The sequence below is a fragment of the Microcaecilia unicolor genome, chromosome 6 (assembly GCF_901765095.1).
Source record: "Microcaecilia unicolor chromosome 6, aMicUni1.1, whole genome shotgun sequence".
In the NCBI taxonomy this organism is placed as follows: Eukaryota; Metazoa; Chordata; class Amphibia; order Gymnophiona; family Siphonopidae; genus Microcaecilia; species Microcaecilia unicolor.
This window is the reverse complement of record NC_044036.1, coordinates 316,155,672-316,181,584: the sequence shown is the minus strand read 5'-3', so window position 1 is coordinate 316,181,584 and position 25,913 is coordinate 316,155,672. Positions and strand designations below refer to the sequence as shown.

At 43.0% G+C, this 25,913-nt stretch overlaps 1 protein-coding gene across 2 annotated transcripts in view; it reads left to right on the top strand.

Moving 5' to 3' along the window:
• UNK (unk zinc finger) overlaps nt 1–25,913 on the top strand; it is a 121,748-nt gene that overhangs the window by 43,020 nt on the left and 52,815 nt on the right. For both annotated transcript variants that reach the window (XM_030208247.1, XM_030208246.1), the window contains exons 6-9: nt 2,537–2,654; nt 6,610–6,694; nt 7,463–7,605; nt 7,852–7,899. In XM_030208247.1, coding sequence (XP_030064107.1) covers nt 2,537–2,654; nt 6,610–6,694; nt 7,463–7,605; nt 7,852–7,899 — 394 coding nt within the window. The remainder of the gene's footprint in view (nt 1–2,536; nt 2,655–6,609; nt 6,695–7,462; nt 7,606–7,851; nt 7,900–25,913) is intronic.

The following is a 25,913-nucleotide window of genomic DNA, read 5'->3' as shown; positions in this document are numbered from 1 at the left end:
GTAGACTTATACGGTCTATGTCAGAGCCGGTGGTGGGAGGCGGGGATAGTACTGGGCGGACTTATACGGTCTGTGCCCTGAAAAAGACAGGTACAAATCAAGGTAAGGTATACACAAAAAACTAGCACATATGAGTTTATCTTGTTGGGCAGACTGGATGGACCGTGCAGGTCTTTTTCTGCCGTCATCTACTATGTTACTATGTTATGTGTTAGCCACGTTACAGAACTTAGTTCTTCCCTTGAATATGGCTGAAAGAGGGCATTGTACAGCATTCTGCCAGCTCTGACCTACTGCTCATCTCAGTACCAGGGAGACTCGTTGCCAGTGGGGCACAACCTCTGATCTGCAGTTAACTGTGAGTAAACGCGGTTATTCCAATAAAGGACGTTTTCGGAGAGATTAGTCTTCAGGTGTCAACTGGTGTGCCAATGTTATACAGCAGCAACAAGTCCTAGAAGTCTGCGTGTATGCAGGTCCCTGGAGCACTTTTAGTGGGTACCGCAGTGCACTTCAGCCAGGTGGACCCAGGCCCATCCCCCCCCCCCCACCTGTAACACTTGTGCTGGTAAATGGGAGGCCTCCAAAACCCACTGTACCCACATGTAGGTGCCCCCTTCACCCCTAAGAGCTATGGTAGTGTTGTACATTTGTGGGTAGTGGGTTTTGGGGGAGGGGGGTTGGGAGCTCAGTACCCGTGGTAAGGGAGCTATGCATGTGGGAGCTTTTTCTGAAGTCCACCGCACTGACCTAGGGTGCCCAGTTGGTGTCCTGGCATATCAGGGGGGCCAGTGTACTACGAATCCTGGCCCCTCCCACGACCAAATGGCTCGGATTAGGATGTTTTTGAGCTGGGCGTTTTTAGTTTCCATTATCACTAAAAAAAACAAACGCCCAGCTCAAAAACGTCCATTTTTTCGAAAATACGGTTCAGCCCGCCCCTTCACGGACCCATTCTCGGAGATAAACGCCCATGGAGGTAGGCATTTCCGTTCGATTATGCCCCTCCACCTGGAGCGTAGAAAGCCTCATAGGAAGCCCTCCCAGTTTTTTGTATCCTTTGACCCTAAGAGATTAGGGATTCTCATCACCAAATGTACTATCTCTACTTAACTGGCTGGCTGTATCTCCTACATGTATGCTCAGACTGGGCTGACCCTGACCCTTCATGGCCATGTCACTGCTCACAATGTAAAAGCCATGGTGGCTTCATTCGCCCTTTACCACTCTGCCTCCATTGAAGAAATTTGCAACGTGGTCTTCTATCCACTCATTACTGACTGGAGCAGCATTCTAGGTGGGATAGCTGGTTTGCACAAGCAGTCCTGCAAAATCTTTTTATTACCTAAAAATCAACTCTGTCCTCTGGCCCTTTTTTCCCACCAGACTTATTTCTACTTAGTTGCCAGATTTCATTATTATATTATGAGCTTGGCAGCTAATGAATCCCACATATGAGAATATCATACCTGCTTGTCCTCGGAGAAAGCAAAGTTACTTACCTTTAGCAAATATTCTCTGAGGACAGCAGGCATGTATTTTCACATCCCTCCTGTCTCCCTTTGGAGTTGTCTTCTTTGTTTTAGTATTGTACTACTGGTCCCGCACTTGAGCATCGGGTGGGAAGGCATCTACATATGTGCGGTGGGGGTACTGCTTCGTTTTTAAGTGAGAGTGCACTAGCTTCCACATGGCTCTGTGGATGATGTCACCCACATGTGAGACTATGTGCCTGCTATCCTCGGAGAACACCTGTTACAGGTAAGTAACTTTGCTTTTGCATTGCTGTTGAGAGTCTGTAGCTGGCCTACTGAAGTTGTTCTTGCCATTTTTCTATGTCACCTTGATGGTTCTGTCTTTCTCAAAAGACAATTTATAAATTGAAAATTTTTTTTTGCTTGGATTATGTACTTCTGGATTACTGAAAGACAAAAAAACTGGGTGCACTATCCACTTTAGAGGGTCATTTTGTAGCTGAGTGCATGCATCAATAGTATGTGTGTACTTTTCCCTGTGCAGATAGCGGTGAATTTTTCTAAACAAAAGCATGTATATACTTCTGTGGGTTTTTTTGTTTGTTGGTTTTTACTTGTCCCAGGGAAATTATATGCTTACAGTTTCATCTGATCTTGACCACACACAAATTTCCTGTGTTAATTTATGCACATATACACACATTTTATAAAGTATGCATATTAATGTACAGGCTTACTGTAGATGTAGTTTGGGGGGGGGGGTGTGGCAGTAATGGTGAATCGGTCCCCCCCCCACTGCCATTATGACTCTCTTGCCTTTTGCACACACCCCATAAAGATAAGTAGGCAAACTACACCAGTGGACTGTACACATATAGTGTTACACTCTTATTGTGTGTAGTGTTTTGGAAATGACAATTTCTGGGCATAAAGTGCTAAATTTCAGACAGCAATGGTTTTTACAGTTGGTCCCCACCTGTTCTGATTTATAAAATAAGGTGGTTGGCCTGCTTTCTGTACATTGCTACATGTAACTTGTTCTATGTTGGATTCTGTAACAGGTCTTCCCCATGCCCTAATGTAAAACATGGAGATGAGTGGGGTGACCCCAGTAAGTGTGAGAATGGAGATGCTTGTCAGTATTGTCACACTCGCACAGAGCAACAGTTCCATCCAGAGGTACGGTGAGCAGCCTTTCTTTCGAATTCTTGTGTCACTCAGAGTCTGGCTTTGTGACGAGCATGGCTAACTCCATCCCTACGGACTGAAGAAAAATCCATTTTTTCAGATTATCCATTAGATTTATTTTTGTAGATTTATTCTGTACTGCAATTAACTTTCATATTTAGTCAGCCCCCAAACCCAGGACTGTTTGAGGCATTCAAGGAAAGTTTCCCTCAGAATTCATATGTTAATAACCAACTGTGTGCTAAATAAGATAAGACGTAGTTTGGCAATGAGATGCTGTGCTGGAAATTTAGAAGGCAGAGAGGCCCTTGCCAAACTGTTTTTGAGCAGTTTCTCATGGCCTCCAAGATTTTTGGCTGGTTTTCATTTTACCAAATCAGCAAAGTGCTCAATGAGAGTCCAGCAATCACCATCAGTAATGCCAAGATCAGTGATTAAGTTCCCTCTGATCACTCATCAAGTATGTCTGCATTCCCTATTTATTGCCATACTGCAGACCTTACTTCATCTCCAGCTTCACCTGCGTATTCCCTCAGTTTAGAATTTGGTGCACTTGCTCCATGAATTCCTGGTCGCTGATACCAATCTTGCTTCCATTAACTGGGCTAGGAGTCTATTCCATGTATCTGCTACCCTTGTTGTGAACTTCTAGTAAACTAATCAAATGTGCCCAAGTTCAGACATTTTGTATTGGTACTGTAAGATGAAAATGTTTGTGTGGCATGACTTTGGTTGTCTCCTTCATTAAGCTGGTGAAGGTCAGATACATTGTAGAGTTTGTACATCTGGGTACAGAAGAGAGTGGATCTAACAGATGGCCTAGGATGAATTTATTGCTTATAAATATATTTTCCAGTTTTCATTGCCAGTATACAGTAACCCAAAGCATATCTGTTTGGTTTTAGAGATGTAGATGGTTCCATTATAAAAATTTGGGGTCCTGTTTAATAAGTTGCGCTAGCGTTTTTAACACGTGCTAAAAACAAGCGCATTCTAATGCTGGAAACATCTATATGGGTGTCTCTAGTGTTAGCGCATTTTTAACGTGTGCCAAAAACATACTCCTACAGTGCATCTTGGTAAACAGAGCCCTTTGTGTGTAAAGTTGGAAATATCATTTGGTAGATTCAGCAGACCATTATGTTCCTTCATTAGTAAAGAAGATGTTTAGATCTTGAATTATTTTAAATTAAGAAATTCTGATATAGATGAGGACAAGTGGTAACATCGTAAATGAAATGACGGCATTAAAAGAGCAGCAAGGTCCATCCAGTCAGGGTTATACCTATGACTGTTTGAGTTACCTCTCTTTAAAGTCTTAGTCAACCATTGCCCCAGGTACAAAATAATACCTGTATATAACATGTAAACTGGTTTGATTGTTACCACCACAGAAAGGCAGTATATCAAATCCCATCCCTTTTCCCTAGGGAGGATGACTTCCTCAATCCCTCTTGTAAAGCCCTGGCTGAAACAAGCACTTTTTAAAAACCTTTGCATGGCTCTGAGCTTTCCTTTTGTGATTTTTGCCCCACCCAAATCACAGTCCCATCACATCCTCTTGAAATCTCTGCATGGTGTGGATTTCCACATGCAAACAATAACTTTCTAAAATCACTTACCTATATACAGTGCACGTTGGATAAGCGCATGCTCTGTTTAACTGCATGCCGTACTTCGGTCCCGTTTTTGGTGCCATCAGTTTCTATGGGGACAAACTTCGGTTTAGCGCACCACTGATAAGTGCAAGGTTCGCTTACATGCATGGTTTAAGACCGCTTCTCTGCATGGAAGACTCCGCATAAGTGTGCGCACGGAATATGGAAGCCGATTGGCACGTGACAACCAACAAGATTTCAAATTTACCGCCCCTTTAGCTGCCACAGGCAGAATAAGCGAAAGAATGTTGTTAGAGTGTACACTGGGGTCGTTGAGGTGGAACTGTAAGACTTTAACACTGGCTGAACGAATAGAAGTTCTTAAAAAATTAGGAAACAAAAAAATTCAAGCATCTATTGCTAAAGAATATGGTGTCAATCCTAGTCAAATTTCACGTGTCTTGAAGCAGAAAGACCAGCTTCTGGAAGACTGGGAAAACAATCCACAACGGAAATGAAAACGGGCGGGAAAAGCTGAGGAGGTAGAAGGATGCTCTTCTTCGGTGGTTTTCTCGAGTCAGGAGCAGACAGTTTCCTGTCAGTGGTCCACTGCTTATGGAGAAAGCTAACCAGCTAGCTGAAAGTCTTGGACTAACTGAATTCAAAGCCACTGTTGGATGGTTGGAGAAATGGAAGGAGAGAAACAACATAAAATTCAAGAAACAGCATGGTGAGAAACAAGACGCTGATGACTTTGGTGCTGAAAATTGGGTTGTTTCAGTTCTTACTACCATCTTGAACGAGTTTGCACCTCGTGACATTTTCAATGCTGACGAAAATGGTCTCTACTGGCGAGTGATTCCTGATGGAACACTTGCATTCAAACTGACGATCCTCCTTTGCTGCAATATGGATGGGAGTGAGAAGTTGGAACCCCTCGTCATTTGAAAGAGCAAACAGCCCCATTGCTTCAAGAATGTTAAGCGACTTCCTGTGTCATACGATGCTAACGCAAATTCATGGATGACTGGGGATATTTGGAAGCAGTGACTAAAGAAGTTAGACACTAGAATGCGGGCACAAAGGCGTCAGATTTTGTTGCTTTGTGGTAATTGTGCCGCACACAGGGATGATGTCAGGCTGTCTAACGTCAAGGTGGTCTTCCTGCCACCAAACACTACCTCTCTGATCCAACCTATGGATCAGGGCATAATAGCCAATTTCAAACAACATTATCGGGCTCTTGTGCTATGTCGTCTGATGAGTGTTATGGATGACCAGACTGGCAAGGATAAACATGCTGTTGAACTGGCTCGTAATCTATCACTGTTGGATTCCCTACATATGCAGAAAGAAGCCTGGAATCATGTTACACAGGCAACCATTGTGAACTACTACAAGCAGGCAAGCTTTGTAAAGGATGTGGAGAGAGACGAAACAGATGCAGCTGTTGCAAATGTGTCAGTTGAACAGGTTATTACATCCCAGCCGGTGTTACTGAAGAGGAGTTTCATCGCTACGTAGCTGTTGATTATGATCTACAAACAGCTGACGACAGCACTGATGTGGAGATATGCTCCTACAAGCAGGCAACAATGGCTGATGATGAAACAGAGGATGAAATGAGCAGCGAGGCACATGCTGACGAAATTCAACAACCTCCACCTGTCACTTTTGCAAGAGCGCTGGAGAGTCTCAACACTGTGCGGGCCTATCTGGAGGCCACTGGATGTCAGTGCTTTGACAGTTTTTACTGTCTGGCAGACTTAGTCTATGGAACTCACAGACCCATTAGTGTACAGAGGACTATAACTGATTACTTCAAGTAAGCCTAATGTCTGTTAACGGAGACTGTATACTGTACATATATATATATAATAGCGGTTGATCATTTATGCGCATAAGTGTATACTTGAATGTAAAAATGCTAGTATTCTATAAATTTAAACATGCAACAGGTGCCTAAATTTAGTGACATCATAGAATGAGGGGGTATGTGCAATGGGAGAGGAGGGGAGAGGGAAACAAGCACGGCAGTATGTGTGTGTGTGTGTATACTGTATATATATATATATATATATATATATATATATACAGTGCAATCTGCTTAAGTGCAAGGGTCTGAGACAAAAGAAATGCATGCAGTTAACCGGAGCGTGCACTTAACCGTTGTGACCCAAAGAAGCTTGACATCTGATAAACATATGTACAGTACTGTTTAACATGCAATCTAATAAATCTCTCTATTTACACAAGGAGATGCTTTTACAATAATCTTGATTGTAAAATGTTGAACTCTGATTGACACTCACTTCCTGCGATGTATCTTTTTTTTCTTTCTCACTCAGATTTACAAGTCAACCAAGTGCAATGACATGCAGCAGTCCGGTAGTTGTCCCCGTGGACCCTTCTGTGCTTTTGCACATGTAGAACGTATGTTTTTCTTTTCCCTGAAGTCCTTTACCCCTATAGTAGAATTTCTGTGTTTAAGTGGCCTTTAAGCAAAGCTCCAAGCTTGCACATAGAGAAACTACTGTTACTGACAGAAAGGGTTAACTCATTCAGTAGTGAGGCTAGAGTAACTATCATTTTGCACTTGAAGGGCTGAGAAAGAAGGGTGATTTGACAGTGGCATTGTGCTGCAGATCTGGTTTCAAGAGCTAGGGAAGCAGGTGTATCATAGAAGTTCCATATGGCAGTTTAAGTGGAAGATGACTTTCACTGTCTCCACCAAGTGCTATACTTACTGATAGCTTACTAGAGGAAGGCTGTCAATGAGTTATAACTGAGAAGATGCTTCTGATCCCTGTCAGTAGTGCAATACAGTGATTATTGTCACCTAGAAGATAAATGGAAAAAATTGTGTCTCCCATTGGATTATGTGCTATGGTGCTTTTTGAGAACTTTCATAGAGAACTTTTTTTTTTTTTTACAATATGTAAAATATCTATAGTTATAGGCATGGTAAAATAGCAAAGATGAGACTTCCCACTAGCTGTGATCTTATAGCCCCTGTTGTATCAGCATCCCTCTGGTCCAAGTTGGAAAAAACTCCGTTTTATGAATTTGAACACTTTTTAGTGTTGCTCATGTTTAGACATACATTTTTGGCTTCTTGTCCTGAGGATCTCATTGATAACACATCAGCTTCACTTCACTATGTGTTTGTTCTTTTGTTTTTATTTTCATTTCTTTCTGCAGAGTCTGTCCTCTGTGAAGATTTGCAGTCTTCATCTTCTCTATCAAGTCCAACGCAGATGGGTCCAATCATGTACATGCCATCAGCTGCGGGAGACTCTGTCCCTGTGAGCCCCTCTAGCCCCCACGCCCCAGACCTTAGCAATGTACGTACAGTAGTAGGACTGGCAAGAGCCTGTCTTCATTCTGTGTAGTGTGCAACTAATTACCATTTTCTACCAATTTTACTGAGTATTGTAGTAGCAGAAAAATGTTTTGGAGCTTAAGAGAAGAGAGACCTTATTTTTCATGTCACAGCTCCACAGTTGATAACTCTGTTCTTCATTTTGCTGACACCTATTTTAACAGGAAGAGTAATCGCTGTTATGACCTATTCTGTTTTGTACTTGCAGGTGTGGAATAAATCTGGACACCTCCCCACCAGCCCCACATCTGCTACAGTGAGTAACATTAAGCCATTTGTAAAATGAAAATGTCATGATAAATATATGATGGTTATCTTATCCTATATAATAATTTGCACCTCCAACGTTCCATGCCTGGCTGGCTGTCTGGGTTCGTAACATCTCCTGATGTCAGCCAGCCTCCAGCGTTCCATTCCTTCTCACTGCCCCGCCCTTGCGTCAAAATGTAATGACGTCAGAGGATGGAATAGTGAGAGGGAAGGGAACGCTGGAGGCGAGCAGACGTCAGGAGGGATGTTACGAACGGAACGGAAGCCAGCACCTGCCAGCCAGAGAACGTTCAGGTATAAATCGAGGGGAGGAGAGAATCGCGGGACATCGAGGGGAGGGAAGGGCAGGGCAGAGCAGAGGAGAATTGATGGACATGAATGGGATGGGAGGGCAGTAGAGGAGAGAATCGTGGGACACGGGAGGGCAGGGAAGGGAAGAATCGCTGGACATGGAGGGGAGGGCAGGAGAGAGAGAAAAAAAAGCTTACATGACAGCCTTCCTGGGGCCCGTTGCATTGTTGAGGAAACAGGCATGGTTCCACTGATGATCTAATATTGGCTTGTAGGTTTTATCAATACACAATGCATACTTGGAAACATAGCCTTTGTACTGGCAGATGAAAGGTCCAATGTGATGGGCTGATGTTGCTTTGTGATGTCATAGCTCTGATATAATGGTCAGACTGCTGAGGTTAATTGATAAAAATGACCCTGGAGGTCTTTCATTGCATCTGGGGCATTTTATCAGGATCAGCCTGGTATTCCTAGTTGAAACTTAATTTGCTAGTGCAGTGCTGCTCAGCCTTTCTTATCTCAGGGCATGCTTTTCAAATTTGGGCCTTGTAGCAAACTTATCTTGTCCTCCACTTACCCACACACATAGACTAGTGGTGCTCTCTCTCTCTCTTTCTCTCTCTCTCCCTCTCGCTTCCTTTTCCCATCCTCGATATCCTCTCCTTTCTTCTCCTCTCTTTGTCCCCATTCCACAAATACGCTTGTCTTCCCACCTGCCTTCTCTTCTCACATACACACACTACTGTGCTTGTTTCCCTCTCTCCTCCCCTCCCATCACACATATCCCTTCATTCTATAACAAGTCACTAAATTTAGGCACCTGTTGCAAGCTTAAATTTATAGAATACTAGTGTTTTCGTGTTCAAGTTTACACTTATGCGCATAAATGGCAACAGTGCAATCAACCGCTATTCTATAATTATGTGTTAAAATGGCTTAATGTATGATTGTAAGAGGAGCATGGGTGGGGCAGAAGTAGAATACTATAAATTACGGGCATAAATGTAACAGGCACTAACATTTTACACCAGCCATAGAGCTGGTGTAAATTTTAGCATCTAAATGTATGTGTGTTGGTATTAACTTACACATTATTCTATAATGGCAGTTGCGCTCATGCCATTATAGAAAAGGCTCACAGCCTGCATAAAATGGGTGCTTAAATTGTGGTGCCCAGCTATAGAATTGCTCCCTTAATGTCTTCCTCTCTCTACTCCACTCCTCCGCTGATACCTTTTTCCTTTTCCTGCCACGCCATTGGTTCCTTTTTCCATGCCAGTAGTACGTCTTTCTCTCTCTCCCTCCTGCTCTCAGTAGTACCTCTTTTCACTCTCCCTTCTCCCACCCACTGGTGTTTTATTCATTGTTCCCATCAACACCTTGGGCTTTTCTCTCTCTCTTCATTCATCCATCACCATCATGTCTTTGTCTCTCTCCCCCCAGTGTCTTTCTCTCTGTTCCTCTTCCATGAACGGCAGCTACCTCCTCCACCAGCTTCCATCTGACATCACAGTCTAAATGTGAATGGAAGCTGGCTGAGGAGGGCAGACATGTGAAAGCTGTACTATTTTATACCTCCTGCTGCTGGGAGGAAGAAGGATCACAGTGGTAGGAGAGGAAACAGCTGACACCAGTACAAAGGTATACAAGATTCCCAGCAGAGCACCATGCTGGACCTACTGTTACCACAGCACAGGAAAGACTTCTTTTGTAGAATAATTTCTCTTTCATTTCATTTGTGGTATGTAGCTGGTCCTGGGTGACTGTGTAGCTTTTCAATGGTAACTGAAGGTGAGTTAGATCCAGGTACAGTAATACTGTACTTACAGCCTACTACACAAACTTACCAATTTAATTCTGTTATTACAGCCTACCAGACAAATGCAGCCAACTGGTTGACTGCATATCCTCTAGGACTTCTAAAATTTCATATTGTTTTTATTTTCTTTATTTGATGTACCGCTGATCCGCCATATGGTAGCTAGGCGGTTAACAATATAAAAGCTCAGGATGAGCAGTAGACAAGAAACAGATGAAAGAAGAAAAAAAAAGGAAGAGACTGTTAAGGAGTGAATGTGTATACCCTGCATTATGAAGGAAAGGCCTGACTAAAACACAAAAAATTTAAAAAGTTTCTGGAAAGTAAGGTGTGAAAATTCAGGTTTAATACAAGGAGGTAGAGTGTTTCAGAGTTTAGGCCCAGTATAAGCAAAGCCGTGGCTCGGGTGGTATCGAGCTTTTTGACAGAGGGAAGTAAAGAAAACCTTGTTGGGAGGAACACAGGGATCGAGGGGAGACATAGGGAATTAGTAAATTGGAAACGTATTCTGGAGCAGATGGGAGAAGGCCTTTATGAACCAGGAGGAGTAGTTTGTAATTAATTTGGAAAGAAACAGGTAGCCAATGTTCTTGTTTGAGTAATGAGGTTACATGATCAAATTTGTAAGCATTAGATAGAGAAGTTTAATGGCAGTAGATAGTACAAGTTGCAGGTGCTTTAATGAAGATAAAAGTAATCCCAAGAAGAGTTCATTACATTAATCCAAGTGAGTGATAGCAAGAGAAAGAAGAAGAATGCAAATACATGAGACAAGAAGATAGAACTTAACAGAACGAATCCGTTGTAAAGCAAAAAAGGAAGATTGAATAACTTTATTAATATGATGTTTAAACATAAGCTTGGGGGTCAAAGTATAACTCCCAGGATGCATAATTTATCAGTATAGGTTATGGTATGACCTTGAAGAACAGAAGGCATAGAAGCAGCACAATAGGGATTAGGAAAATACATTGTTTCAGATTTGGTGACATTAAGAGAAAGTCTATGGTTGAAAGCCAAGTTGCTGTCTGCTCAAGATAGAAGTTGAGAAAGGAGGAGTCTGAAGTGTAGGAGTAAAGAATTTGAAGATTGTTAGCATAGCAATACAGGCTACAACCACAAGACTGAAAATCAAAGGTGAAATGAAGAGATTAAACAAAGTTGTGGCTAAAATGGAACCTTGGGGAATGCACAGAGTGTAAGGGTGGTTAGCAGATTGATGATGATCTGAAAATAATCGAAGAGAGAACTGATTTAAGTGTGAAGTAAACCAAGATAGAACTGTGTCGGAGATACCCAACAAAGATAAATGGTGCAAAAGTAAATCATAATCTACCATATTAAATGTGGAAGAGAGGTCTATAGAGACTATAACAGGCACCTTTTGATCTAATGGAAGGTTAAAATCTCGCAGGAGAAAAGGAAATACTAAGTTCAGCAATTAATGCATTCAACTCATTCAAAGAGGAAGAAACAGAAGTAGGGGGATGATACACTAGCGCTAAATAAAAAGAGGAGGAAAATGTCCTGAAACAAAGAATCCCAACATTTGAGAAAGCAAGAGGCTTAAAAGGACAGATGTGAACTTGGTAGAGTGAAGAATAAAAGAAATTCATGCCCCCACCATGACAGGAAGGATGTAGACAATAGGTGAAACGATAGTTATTAGGATAGGCATCAAGCATAGAAACAGCATCCACTGAGCCAAGATTCAGTTATACAGAGAGTAGAAAGCTTAAGACAGGAAAGCAGATCTGAAACTAAAGGCCCTTTATGTCTAAGTGATCGGGAATTAAGGAACCCTAACATTCATTGTTGAATTGTTTGAGGAGAGCACTTTTACACAGTTTAGCATGCCACTAGTGGTACTTCTGCTATCCATTCAGTTTCTGCAGCTAAGGCCATCTGGGGGCAATTCTGCAACTGGGCGCTTCCATTTAGGTGCCCCAAGGCATCACAGTAGGATCCTATTGTATAATGGCGCCTGGGCACCCAGCTTCTGTTATAAAATACTGGATTCTTTATCTTCCATGCCAGACCAGTCAGGTTTCAGGTTTATTAAAACTTTGATATACTGCAGTAGAGAAAAATTCTTTCAGTGCAGTTTACAAACTTAAAATTATTGAAAGAAAATATAAAAACATAGTAATAAGTACAGGGAGAAAAAAAAGAGTGCAATCTTCATTGGTGGATAGTACAGGGAATAGGAGAGTCACAAAGGCAGAAAAGAAATAAGTTGGTGGTTTCCCATGTTGCACACCGTGTCCCTTGCTGGAGGAACAATACCATAGCTCAAAAACGTCTAAGAGCCAAAAGCATCTTGAAAAAGAAGTTTTATGGGAGGAATGAAAAATCAAGTAAGATGTTTCTTTGTGGAGATGGGGAGGCAGACTATTCCATAAGCTAGGACCCACGACACTGAAAGCCCTGGTAATTATGGTGTCAAAGCGAATTTGATGGAAAGAAGGAATAGTCGGAGAATTAGATTGAGAGAATCTTAACATTCTGAAAGGGGTGTAGGGAGTCAAGTGCCTGGAATGAATTTTGTGAATGAGAACAAGAATTTTGAAGGTGATCCTATGAGAGTCATAAGTAACCACTGTTCCTCATGGAGGAGCAGGGTGACATGGTTGTGTTTTTTAGATCCTGTCAGTGATCTAATTGCCATGTTTTTGCACCAGTTGAAGATGTTTGAGTTCTGACACCTTTGATCCATATTGCAATAATTTAAATTGGCAATGACTAAAAAATGAATAAATATTCGAAGTGCTTGCTTTGCTTTGTGAATAGATGTCTTGCTGAAAAGATCATCCTGAGCTTGAAGAATGATCGTTGGCTAGTGTTAGAAATGCGGGAGTGAAATGTAAGATTAGTGTCAAAGATGACCCCCAAGGATTTTAAAAGTTGGTTGAAAATGAACAGCGGATCCTGCAATTGAGGTGGGAAGATCAAAACTAGGACAGGTGGTGCAAGAGAGGGCTAAAGCACGTGCTTTCTCTGGATTTAGCTTCAGTTTAGCAATTGAAAGCCAGTTAGCTATTGTAAGAAATTTGACATTGAGATCATTAATATTATGTGAATGACTGTCGTCAAGAGTGGTGATAATCTGTATATTGTTGGCATAGACATACGAAGTGAGACCTAGAGTTTGGATATTTATTTATTTGTTACATTTGTATCCCACATTTTCCCACCTATTTGCAAGCTCAATGTGGCTTACATAATACCGTTACGGCGTTTGCCAGTTCCGGTATGAACAAATACAATGTGATATTGTGGTAGATTAAGGTCCATGTATTGTAAATACAGTGGGGGAACTTAGAGAAGGAAGAAGAAGAGTTGAAGATGTCCATTTTGGTCTTTGGTTTTGTTGTGTCACAGGTGTCCAGGTTTTATTTATGTTGGTTCGGTGGGATATGCCTTTCTGAACAGGTTTGTTTTTAGTAGTTTGCGGAAATTTAGGTGGTCGAGCGTAGCTTTTACTGCTTTTGGCAGTGTGTTCCATAGTTGTGCACTTAGATATGAAAAGCTGGATGCATAAGTTGATTTGTATTTGAGTCCATTGGTGCTTGGGTAGTGGAGATTTAGGTATGATCGTGCTGATCTTGTAGTGTTTCTGGTTGGCAGGTCTATGAGGTCTGTCGTGTATCCTGGGGCTTCGCTGTATATAATTTTATGGACTATGGTACAGATTTTGAATACAATACGCTCTTTGATTGGGAGCCAGTGCAGTTTTTCTTGGAGGGGTTTGGCGCTTTTGAAACACTTTTTCCCAAAAATAAGCCTGGCTACTGTGTTTTGGGCTGTCTGAAGTTTCTTTATGATTTGTTCTTTGCAGCTCGCATACATTCCATTGCAATAGTCTGCGTGGCTTAGTAACATTGATTGTATCAGGTTGCGAAATATTTCCCTCAGGAAGAATGGTCTCTCACGTTTGAGTTTCCTCATTGAGTAAAACATTTTCTTTATTGTGGATTTCGCTTGGTTCTCTAGTGTGAGGTTCCAGTCAATTGTTACTCCGAGAATAATCAGGCTGTCTGAGATTGGGAGGGTGCAACCTGGGGTGTTAATGTTTGTGGGTTTGTATGGATTGTGTTGGGATGATATGATGAGGCGTGTTTTGTCCGTGTTGAGTTTTAATTGGAATGCATTTGCCCATGAGTTCATGATGTTAAAGCTGAGCTTGATTTCATTGGTAATTTCTGTCAGATCATGTTTGCATGGGATGAATATTGTAACGTCATCAGCGTAAATAAATGGGTTAAGGCCTTGGGTGGATAAGGCCTTGGCTAGTGGGGTCATCATAAGGTTGAAAAGGATCGGTGATAATGGTGATCCTTGCGGTACTCCACAGTCTGGTTTCCAAGGTGATGATATGTTTGTACTTGATTTCACTTGATATGTTCTGGTGGTTAGGAATCCCATGATCCATTTGAGACTGTATCCACCGATTCCAAAGAAATCTAGGAGTCTTAGTAGTATATTATGGTTGACCATGTCGAACGCACTGGACATATCAAATTGGAGAAGAAGAATGCTTTTATCTATTGCTATTTCCTGCTTGAATTTTGTTAGGAGAGTGAGTAGTGCTGTGTAGGGGGCAAAATCCTGATTGTGAGTCGTGTAGTATTGTGAATTTGTTTATGTACTCATTAAGTTGTTTGGTTACCAATCCTTCCATTTGTTTGACTACCAGTGGGATAGATGCTACTTGGTGGTAGTTGGTGATCTCTTTTGTTATTTTCTTGGTATCTTTTGGTATTGGGGTGAGTAGGATGTTGCCTTTTTCGTTAGGGAAGATGTCTTGTTGAAGCATGAAGTTTAGGTGGGATGTGAGGTCTGTTATGAAGCGGTGGGGGGCAGATTTTATTAGATAGCTGGGGCAGGTATCCAATTGACAGTGGCTGTTGGAGTACCTATTAATTGCCTGAGTAACTGTATCAGCGGTGAGAAGAGCGAATTTTGACCAGATTTCTTCGGGGCAGGCAGGAAAGATCCCCGGTCCTGCCTTCCCGCTGCTGGCGCTGACCCTCCCCCGCTGCCGGGTCGCTGTTGAAAATGGCCGCCGACACTTACAAGGGCGGCCTCCAAGACTACAGCAGAAGTCTCGTGAGTCCACCATTGGAAGTCTCGTGAGTCCGCCATTGGGAGTCTCGGTGGACATTTTCAACAGCAATCCGGCAGCGGGGGAGGGTCAGCGCCAGCAGCGGGCAGGCAGGACCGGGGATCTTTCCTGCCTGCCCCGAAGAAATCGCTACACAACCTGGGTGGCTGGAGGGGAGGCAGGTGAGAGAGCAGGGTTGTTGGACATGGGTGGCTGGAGGGGGGGCAGGGGGAGAGGAGGGTCGCTGGACATGGGTGGCTGCAGGGGGGGCAGGGGGAGAGGAGGGTCGCTGGACATGGGTGGCTGGAGATGGGGCAGGGGAGAGGGAGGGGGTGAGGGGGGTCCTGAGACCAGAGATGTGGGGGTGGAAGGGGGTCCTGAGAGAGGGGAGGGGTACACACTTACTCTCTGTCTCTCACATACACTCTCTCTGACACACTCTCTGTCTATCACACTCTATCTCTCTGTCACACACACACAGACACTCTGTCACACACTCTCTCTCACACAAACACACACACACACACACACACTCTGTCTCTCTCATTCTCTCTCTGACACACACACTCCATCTCTCACTCACACTCTCTCTCAAACATACACTCCGAGGAAAACCTTGCTAGCGCCCGTTTCATTTCTGACAGAAACGGGCCTTTTTTACTAGTTTCCTTATAAAGCAGTTTCTTTGTACTGTGAAAAGGTTATGATCTTCCCTGATGTCGCCAGATCAACTCAGCTTAGACGTAAAGCCTTCCTTCAGCTAAAACCTGGGGTTTTGGCTTTGTGGGCTTCATTATTTTTGATATTTCCATGCAAGTGTTTGGTGACATCGGGAGGAATTCATATATTTTTTTTAGATCCAACTCATTTAGAGAAGTTTGTAATGGAGAAGGGAATTTTGAAGTCTTAAATATTATTGTATACATGTTTCTTTTTGGGTTGGGCAAATGAGGATTTTTTTTTTGTTTCAATATACACAGGATCCTGCTGTTTTTCTTCTTTCCTTTTCAGTGCTTTGTTTGTTCTTACCAGTGTGGTATTTTTTTGAATCTTCATAATGTGGACTAGTAAGCTGTTTTGATTTTGTAATTGGTTTACTTGTGTATATCATTTTTTTCTTTGCATTTTACTATTACATGTTCAATAATGTAATATTAAAAGTTTTAATTTAAAAAAAGTCAGAAGTGGAGCTATATAGATATTAAAAAGAATAGGAGCTAAAAGAGAAACTTGTGGGACACTGCATTGAAGTTTATACTGATGGGAGGTTGAATTGTGCCAATGAACAGAGTAGGTTTGATCTGTTAAGTAGAATTAAGTTGCTAGAAATAACTAAATCGGTAAGTTGGTGAAGTAGAATAGAATGATCAACCAAGTCAAAGGTGGATGATAAGAGAAGTATGACTATCTTATCCTGGTCAAGATAGTGAAGTATGGTAGTAGTTAGTCCAAGCAGTGCTATGTGCTATCCTAAACCTGGTTTGGTGTGGATGTAATGCGTTTGTCTTGTCCAAATAATCAGTGAGTTGTTATAAAACCAAGAAGGGCATTTTCGATGTGACATCTAAATCCGACTTTGGACGTTATGATGAAAATGTCCAAAAATGGAGCAGTGAAAATGACCGTTTTCAAACCTGAAAACTGTATATCATTTTTCTTTGAAAGTGGCCATTTCCTAGATGATGTTGTGCTTAGTGCGTCTATCTTTTTGGACCATTTTCAAAACAAAAACATCCAAGTGAAAAACGCACAAAATCAAGCCATTGGGATGTATGAGGAGCCAGCTTTCCTAGTAGACTAGCCTCACAGGCATCCCAGCAGAGCAGCGTGGCACCCTAGGTGGCACTGCAGTGGACTTCACATAAAAGGTCCCAGGTACACATCTCACCGTTACCCCCTTATATTGTATGATGAGCCTTTCAAAACCCACCAAAAACCTACTATACCCAACTGTACACCACTACAATAGCCCTTATGGCAGCAGGTGTCACCTATAAGTGGGTACCATAGTTATTTTTTTGAGGGGGGGGGGGTTAGGAGACTGACACTTTCTACCACAAGTGTAATAGAGTGTATTATGGGCCTGGGTCACCTTCTCTACAGTGCACTGCACTAACCACTAGGCTACTGTAATAGGACTGGCCATAACATCTGAAGCTGTCACAGAGGCTGGTATGTACTGTTTCATTTATATTTTTGCAGGATGGGAGGGGGTCAGTGACCATTGAACAAGTAAGGGGGTGTCATTCCTTTATTTTTGCAGTGGTTATCTGATTATTTAGGGTACTTTTTTGTCACTTATTTGTTAATAAAACAAGTCTAGACCAAACCGTCCAACTTATAGCCCTGGACATTTTTGTTTTCTTCCATTATGGCAGAAAAACATCCAAGTGTTAGGAATATCCAGATCCTGCCCTTACAAGCCCCTGACACGCCCCCTTGTGATTTGAATGCACTTCTGACGGAGTTCATAGAAAAACATCTAAAAATGGGTGTTGAAAATACCAGTTTGGACGTTTTTGTGAGAAAAGCATCCAAATGCATATTTATGCCACTTTTCGGACATTTTTCTCTTTTGAAAATGAGCCCTCAAGTGTTCCAAGATTTTTGAAAGAAATGGGAACTGAAAAATTGGTTGATAATTGGAAAGTATAGATTGATTGATTGAGCTTCTGATCCTTCTGTTTAAGGAATATACAAGCAGCTTTCCAAGTGAGTGGGAGAAGTCTGTGTTCAGTGGAGTAATCTAGTGGTTAGTGCAGTGGCCTGAGAACCAAGGAAACTAGGTCGATTCCCACTGCAGCTCCTTGTGACTTTGGGCACATTGCCCAGGTACAAAAAATTAGTGCCTGTGTATATAATATGTAAATCACTTTGATTGTAACCACAGAAAGGCTGTGTATCAAATCCCTTCCTCTTTTCCTTTCCTTTCAAGGCTATGGTAGATCATAGCATGCAAGGGACAAGTGGGTTATGTCTCCCTGACATCAGTTGGATCTAGAGAAAAACAGCTCAGAGGTGATTTAACTCTCCTTATAGGTGGCTGGTTCTGCCTTCAGCTCTGCCATATTTCTCTGTGGATCATAGATCAAGTCCAGGGGACACTACAGGCAGTAGTCCTTTGGGGCTGATTTCCCTTCTCCCTTGGGAATAGCTTAGAGAATTAGAATTGGTGGAGACCAGTCTACAGAACCTAGAGGTTCCAAACCCGGTGGAGCTGGGTCTTTAGCTCCCCCCCCCCCCCCCCCCCCACAGTGATCCTTCTGCAGGTTCTGGCTGCAGTACCTACTGTCCTCTTCCTCTACTTTTGGGAGAGGGCTAGAGGTATGCCCCCGGAGTTCTGGCCAATTAAACATTTTGGAAGAGGAAAAAGAAAAACAAGATGAAGCAAATGCCTTCAGTGCAGCCTTTACCCAGCCTGCCTTCTGGTCTGTCATGGTGCTGTGTCGGATTGGGACTTTGTCAGAGGGTCTGAAGTGATCATACGCCCCCTTCCTTTTCCTCCACTTGTTTCCAGTAGGTCTGGGGAAAAAGAGAGGTCACACGTTGCAGGTAAGTCATGGCAGTTCAGCATGTCTGCTGATGCATTTGGCCATAGATCTGGCATGTGTAGATGCCTAAATGTGGCAGGGGTGCGTGTAACTTAAAGTATTCTTGCATTTCCATGCTATGTGTTAGGCACCCTACTGGCACTTTTTGTAGGTAAGTGTGCACTTCCGCAAATTACTCCTTTTGTGCTTATTCCATACTGTCTTATGGTCCATTACGGTATTAGCAGTCACTTCCTGCTCAAGGAGCACGTGCTGTGCATCCATCACCCTTTTGTGAAAGAATATTTGGAGTCTCGGATCATGATCCACTAGTTCAGAGCAGTTCTCAAACCTGTCCTGGAGGTGCACTGGCGAGTCATATTTTCAAGATATCTACAGTGGAAATGCATTTGGGAGGGTTGCATATACTACCTCCGTCACATACAGTTCTGTCTCATCTATATTTATTACAGATATTCTGAAAACCTGACTGGCTGTTTGGGAACCACTGTTCTAGAACTTCTTTCCAGTGCAAAAATGCTTACTTCCAGTTTTGTGAACGATTTTTGTTGTGAGAAGAGAAAGGTGGTATAGGAAATGAATTAAAGTAAAATTTCCTCCTATTTATATCTAATACCTGTCAATTATTTGAATGCCTGAGTCATATCTTCCCCCACCTCTCCTCTGTGGTACACATATTCAGATCCATAAGTCTCATAGGGTTTTCATTGCAGCTCACACTATTTTGGTAGCTCTTTTCTGTATTTCTTCACTCTGTATTACCCATACCCTTTATTACTTTATGGGGGGGGGGGGGGGGTTGTGGTTTTTTTTGTTGTTGTTATTGTTACAGTGCTTTTATGTGTTGTAGTCGTGTTTACATTCCTTGTGTACTCTTCGGTCATCTGGTGAATGTGGAAGAGACATATCTGGTGATTGTCACTGTTGCTTCCTTTAGGCTGTTTGTAGTATTAGCAGCCTTGGTAGCCCTTTCAATATATGTGGGTCTACTCCTGGTGCCACAAGGAAGCATCACAGTTTAGTGAACATTGGTTTTCCCCCAAACTCTCCTGTAGCAATTGCTGGCAGCTACAAGAAGGTGCCAGGTTTTCAGCAAGAGGATTCGATGGGAACAGAGTATGTAAGGAGCTTCAAATGCCAGGTTAGGAATTATTTTTTTTGACTGATATAGTGGAAATATGCCCCTAGCTAGAACTAGTATAGGCACCGTTTGTATTCTTGTTCTTGAGGTGCAATCTCTTGTCAACTGCATTGCATATAGTGAATGTAATTGGCATGTTTTGCTAACCTCAGCATCAGTAGCAGTGGTTCCCAAACTGTTCAGTTTAGGACCCCCCCCTTTTTTTTTCAAGGTATAAAAATATAGGAAGTTGCACCACAAAATAAAATGCCTTCAAAATCTAAATCAAAATATAATTTTTCAGCCTTAATACAGTAAGGACCCTACTCACTTATTATTTTTCCCATAAACACAACATGGGAGAAAACCTTTAGCAGCTAGGCCTCTCATTTTCATGAACTATGTTTTTGGAACCAGTGTACCAGAGGGCAAGTACACTAGAGCACCTTGTTGAGAGGACCAAACAAACCAACCTCCATTCCCATCTCCCTTGCCTACTAGTTGCTGATGCCATGTGGAGCAACATGTTGGTCGCTCCATGGCCCCAGTGATCTACCCCCTTCTGCTGCTTATTTTAGAGAGAGTTTCTTTAGCATCCATACCAGACCAGTCCAGAACATGTGGGTTATGACCATCAACCAGTGGTTGGAGACAGAGAAACGAAGTAGTTCTGCGTGATTTGTCCCCTAATGGCATAGTGCAGCCTTAGAATGCTCAATATTTCTGCAGCGGATGGGATGGATGGACTGTGAAACTTCTGCACTGTTTCCGAGAAGCTCTTGACCCAGTTGGAGAAATGGGTGTCAGCTGAGCAAAGGAGTACCTTCTGGTTACTGAGGCAGCTCTTGACCCAGCTGGAAAACTGCGTGTCAGCTGAACAGAGGAGTACCTTCTGAACTGATTACTGAGGCAGCTTTTGACCTAGCTGAAGACCTTGGTGTCGTTGAGCAGAGGGGTACCTTCTGGACTGATTACTGAGGCAGCTGTTGACCCAATTGGAGAACTTGGTGTCAGTTGTGCAGAGGGGTGCCTCACTTAAGGTAAAAGCTCAACAACAACAACAAAAAAAGCATAAAGCAATTGAATTGGACCTGGAGCAAGGGTGATACTGCTAGGAGTCTGAGTTCTTCTCCCCATTCCTTTCCTCCTCCTGGTTCACTGCTGTTTTTCTCCTTCCCCTAAAAGGGGTTTAAATAATTGGATGGAAAGTTGCTTTCTTGCCTCAATACATCAGAAGATTCTGCAGCATGCACCCATACAACGAGAAGGGAGGGATGATTTCCTTTCTTCAGCTAGCCCCAAGAGATCTTGGGTTAGAGACCAAGTGTTCAGACCAGCAGCAGTAATTCTTCCAGAGCAGCTAGGTTGAAGCACCGGTCTATCCTATCACCTTGGCCCACACACCTGAGGTAATTTTCAGGGCTGATTTCTGGATACAAGTCTTGGCTGAGGGGGGTAATTCAAAGGAGTCTCCCTTGTTGTGTCCTCTCCCCCCCCCCCCCCCCCCGGCTTGTTCCATTTTTTTTTTTTGGGGGGGGGGAGGACAAGCAGGGGAGAAGGTTTAGCACCCATCCAAAAAGAAAGATGGCGAAGTTCCTCAGGTTGAGCTGTGGCCTGTGCAGTGTACATGGAGTAACACCTGGCATTATTCCCTTTTAGGGACCTATTTCTTCAACCTCTTTATTAGCGCTTTGCATAAAAAAAATACATAATTAAATCATGCAGGGTCCTTTATCTCCCCCCGCTTTCTCTCGCTCTATCAGAGAAATTTGAAAGTTCATGAAAGCTACATTTCTGCCCTCAGGCATTGCAAAGCCTGCACACTTCAGGCCACAGTTTCACTTTAGGCCCACCCAGTTGCACACATCATTGGTGTAGCTGGTGGGGATCCCCATGCCCTGCCAACTGAAGAGTCCTTTCTGGAGTCCCCCAAGCAGTCTCATCCTCGTGGCAGTCAGCAGCGCGTTTCCAGCTGCCAACGCCAGCACTCCCCCACCCCCATCTCCCACGCATACTCAATTCAATTGCCACCCCTCACATGAGAGATGCTGGTTGAACTGAGCAATGCATGGAAGAAGGACAGTTCCAGTGTTGGCAGCTGAAAATACGCTGCTGACTGTCGCAGTGATGAGACTGCTCGGCGGACTCCAGAAAGGACTCTTCAGCTGGCAGGGCCTGGGATCCCCACCAGCCAAGATAATCATCTTTGCTGGTTTGGGGGGGGGGGGGGGGACAGAGAGGAAATGCATGGGTCATGCCCATCCAAAAATTGAAGTCTGGTACTACTGCTGCACAGCTCCAGCTCTCTAATGAGTTAATATTTCAGCAGGTGATGTTGTAGTAACAGAGAAACATGACAGCAGATAAAGTCCAAATGGCCTATCCAGTCTGCCCATCCATATCATCCACCTTCTCCTCCCCTCCTTAAGAGATCCCATGTGTTTGCCCCACACTTTCTTTGTCTTCCCTACCTCCACCAGGAGGCTGTTCAACATATCCACCACCCTTTCAGCAAAAAAGTATTTCCTTGAATTACTCCTGAGCCTACAACCTTTTTAACTTTATCTTATGCCCTCTCATTCCAGAGTTTTTTTTTCAGTCGAAATAGTCTTGCCTCTTGTATATTAATGCCACAGAGATATTTAAATGTCTATCCTGCCTTTCTTCCAGAGAATACATATTGAGGTCTACAAGTCTGTCCCCATAAGCTTCATGATGGAGACGACTGACCAATTTTATAACCACCCTCTGGAACGACTGTATTCTGCTTATATCTTTTTGAAGTTGTGGTCTCCAGATTTACACATAGTAATCTAAACGGGGCCTTACCAGAGACTTACACAAGGGCATGTTAATGTTCCTCTCTCCTCCTCATACTCTTCCAGCTAGGGGAGCAGTAGTGGGAACAGTCTGCAGAACTGGCTTCCAATCTACACAAATGAAACGTCCCAGACTGTCTTTAAGGCCGAATTATGCTAGTGACGCCTGAAAAGATTCTGCAGCCTGAGAATAATTTTTAAATATCCTGGGTGACCTCTGCTTTGAGCCCTTCTCAGCCCTAATCTGTGTCCCTGCATAGAAGGAACCACAGGTTGCCTTTAGCAATGTTTGGGGTGCTAGATCATTCCACTGACTAGAGCAGGTGGAGGAGGAGGTAGTTCAACAGACAGAAGGAGAGAGCCACCTCAGAAAGGGATAGTTCCTCAATGAGGAGGTTGTATGGGAGAGAGAAGTTGGTGACCCTTATTTTTTAAGCCTTGATCTCTGGGTAGCTCTTGAATGGGCTATGAGAGATGTTACTCTGTAGGAAGATGTTATCATCCTAGGTGGTCATAGCCCCACCCCCCTCCACACCAAGCGCTTTCTAATGCATTTGACAGCCAGAAATGACACCACCTTAGGCTGTGATACCTAATATTAGCCCCAAAGTGGCCAAAGCCAAAGGTTTATATTCTTTTATATTCTCTTCCTGGTAAGATAAAAATAAGGTATTAGTGGTATTATCCGTATGTAAAACCATAATTAGAGAGTAGCACAGCATTTAGGAAACTCATTGGTAGAAAGATTTGAATCTCTGTTTAAACAATCTTTCTTTTTTATTTAGTCTCTTTTGTTCCAGGTAATTATATTTGGTGGCTCCAGATGGAGTCCTCTTGTAGTGTGGCCATGTTCACCTTCCTGCAGGTAACAGTATGCAGAGGTCTTGAACATCCCTATACAGGACCTAATAGCTCCTGAACAAATTAAGTGCTGGGGAGTCTTGCATGATGAAAGTAAGTAGAAACCAACCAAATTTCAACCAGGTTCGGGTTTCAACCCAAAATGCCTGTGCATTTTTGCCAAAAATTGTAGTTCCTTCCTGCCCCCCCCCCCCCCACACACACACACACACTTCTGCAAGCTGGTCCTTCCCCTGGGCCAACCTCCTTTCCCCACCACCCCGATAGAAACCCGTTCCTCCCCCTGGGCTGCCCACCAGCTCTTCCTTCCCCCTTCCTGTAGGCCCTCCCCAGTCCTACATTTTAAAAGTTCTGGTGGTCTAGTGGCCTCTTTGGGGCAGGAGCATCTTGAGTTGCTCCTGCCCCCACTGGCTGCATTGTAAAAATGGCAGCCGTGACTTCCCATGAGGGAAACCTGATCCTCATCTGTATACTACTAGGATTAGTTAAAAAATGGAAGAGGAATAGTAATCCTATATAATAAAACTCACCTCCAACGTTCTAATGCTTGGGACCGTGGCTCCCTCAGCAGGTGGTCTACTAGGCAGCATCGAACTCAATGACGTCAACAAACACAGCTGAACGCAGGAACTGGCTGCTGGCACGTGCAAAAAAAAAGAAAAAAAAAGGCACCAGACCCACAGTAACAAACAAAAAAAAAACCTCAAAAGGGTGAAGAGAGAGCCTCCGGGCAACTCAGCAGGGGCCCTCGACCACACTGCAAGCTGCAGGAAGCTGAACAGCCCTCTGGACCCGCACTAACAAAACAAAAACAAAGGTGAAGACACAGCCTCCAGCGTATCAGCAGGGGTCGACTATAACGCAAGCTGCTTGAAGCCTAGCAGACGGACCAACTTTCCTAACAGCAGGAGAGAAAGGGCAGGAAAAAAAAAAAGAGCACAATCACGAGATTAAAAAAAAGAAAAAAGAAAAGGAACTGAAAAACCAGGGGGGGGGGGGGGGGGGGGGGAACTACCCTGCACCTCAGACAGAAGGAAGGGGTCATGCACACACACAAATACACACACACACAGACAGACACACTCTCACTCACACTCAGACTCACTGCTCGCCCCTGTGGTCCCAGAACTTCAAACACAAAAGGTGGGGGTAACTGCACATCTGACAGAATGAGGGGGTCATGCACACACGCAGACACATACTCTGGCACACTGTAGCTCTGTGTCACACACACACACACACACTCTCTTTTCCACTCTCTGTGTCTCACTGTGACACACACTCAAACACACACACTTTACTAACAACTCTACAGATACCAAAAAAAAACAAAAAAAAAAAACATTGCTAGCGCCCATTTCCTTACAAACAGAAACGGGCCTTTTTTACTAGTAGTCTATATGTTGTACACTGCAAGATGTAGTCTCCTCTTGGAAGTTTCTGTGCCACCTCTCCTGGACTTTATTGGCTTGATGGACAGAGTTCATACCAGAGACTGTGGTCAGTTGATGCAGAGTTCCTTCTTTTCTGAGGCTAATGATCCTACCTTGCAGGCGCAAGTGTTCACTATTTTTGTAGAAGAATGTGTACTAGCAAGGATTTTCATATTTCATAGTTCATAGGGTTTCTATTCTGTATCAGATTTTCAGGCAGCTCCTGACCCAGTTGGGGAACTTTGTGTCAGTAAAGTTTTATAGTGCTTTATGGGTATGCATAATAAATGCTACATTTGATTTAAATTATGAGCATGAGCTCCATTGCCTGGTCATTCAAAATACTGAGTATTCTAAGGCTGCACAATGCCTTTATGAGGCAAGTCACACAAAACTACTTTGTTTCTCTGTCTCCATCCGTTGGTTAATGGACATAACCCACATGTTCTAGACTGGTCTGGAAGGACTAAAAGAAAGAAAATGATCAGGTAAGACATAATTTCTTCTTTTAAGCAATACTTGACACAATGTGGTCTGCTGCAGACTCTACCATTTCTGCAGTAAACCAAAATAGATGACATTCAGGGTCAAAGATTTGTGATCATTGAAGAGGAAACACATCCTAATCGGTAGTAAAAACAGGAACGTGTAGGAACTTTCTTGGTGAGCTGAAGCCTTTGATCGGTGTACTGTTTATGTTGAGCATATAGTCACAGAAAGTATAACGTTGTTGGGTAAATTTGGTCCTTAGCCAGATATCTGCAAAGTAGAATGTGGACCTGGGGACTTTCTAGCAAAGTAAGCAATTGTTTTATTTGTGTGCTGTACTTTTTAATTGACAGCCAGACCAAAATATACTCTGAATCCAACAATATTTCTATATAACTTGAATATTTAAAATAGCAGTAATCTGAAGTTTTAAGGTTACTTGTTGCTGTCTGCATTTCCTTGGCTTTTTTGTTTGTTTTTGATTGTCTGTGATGGTCCTCATGGGGATAG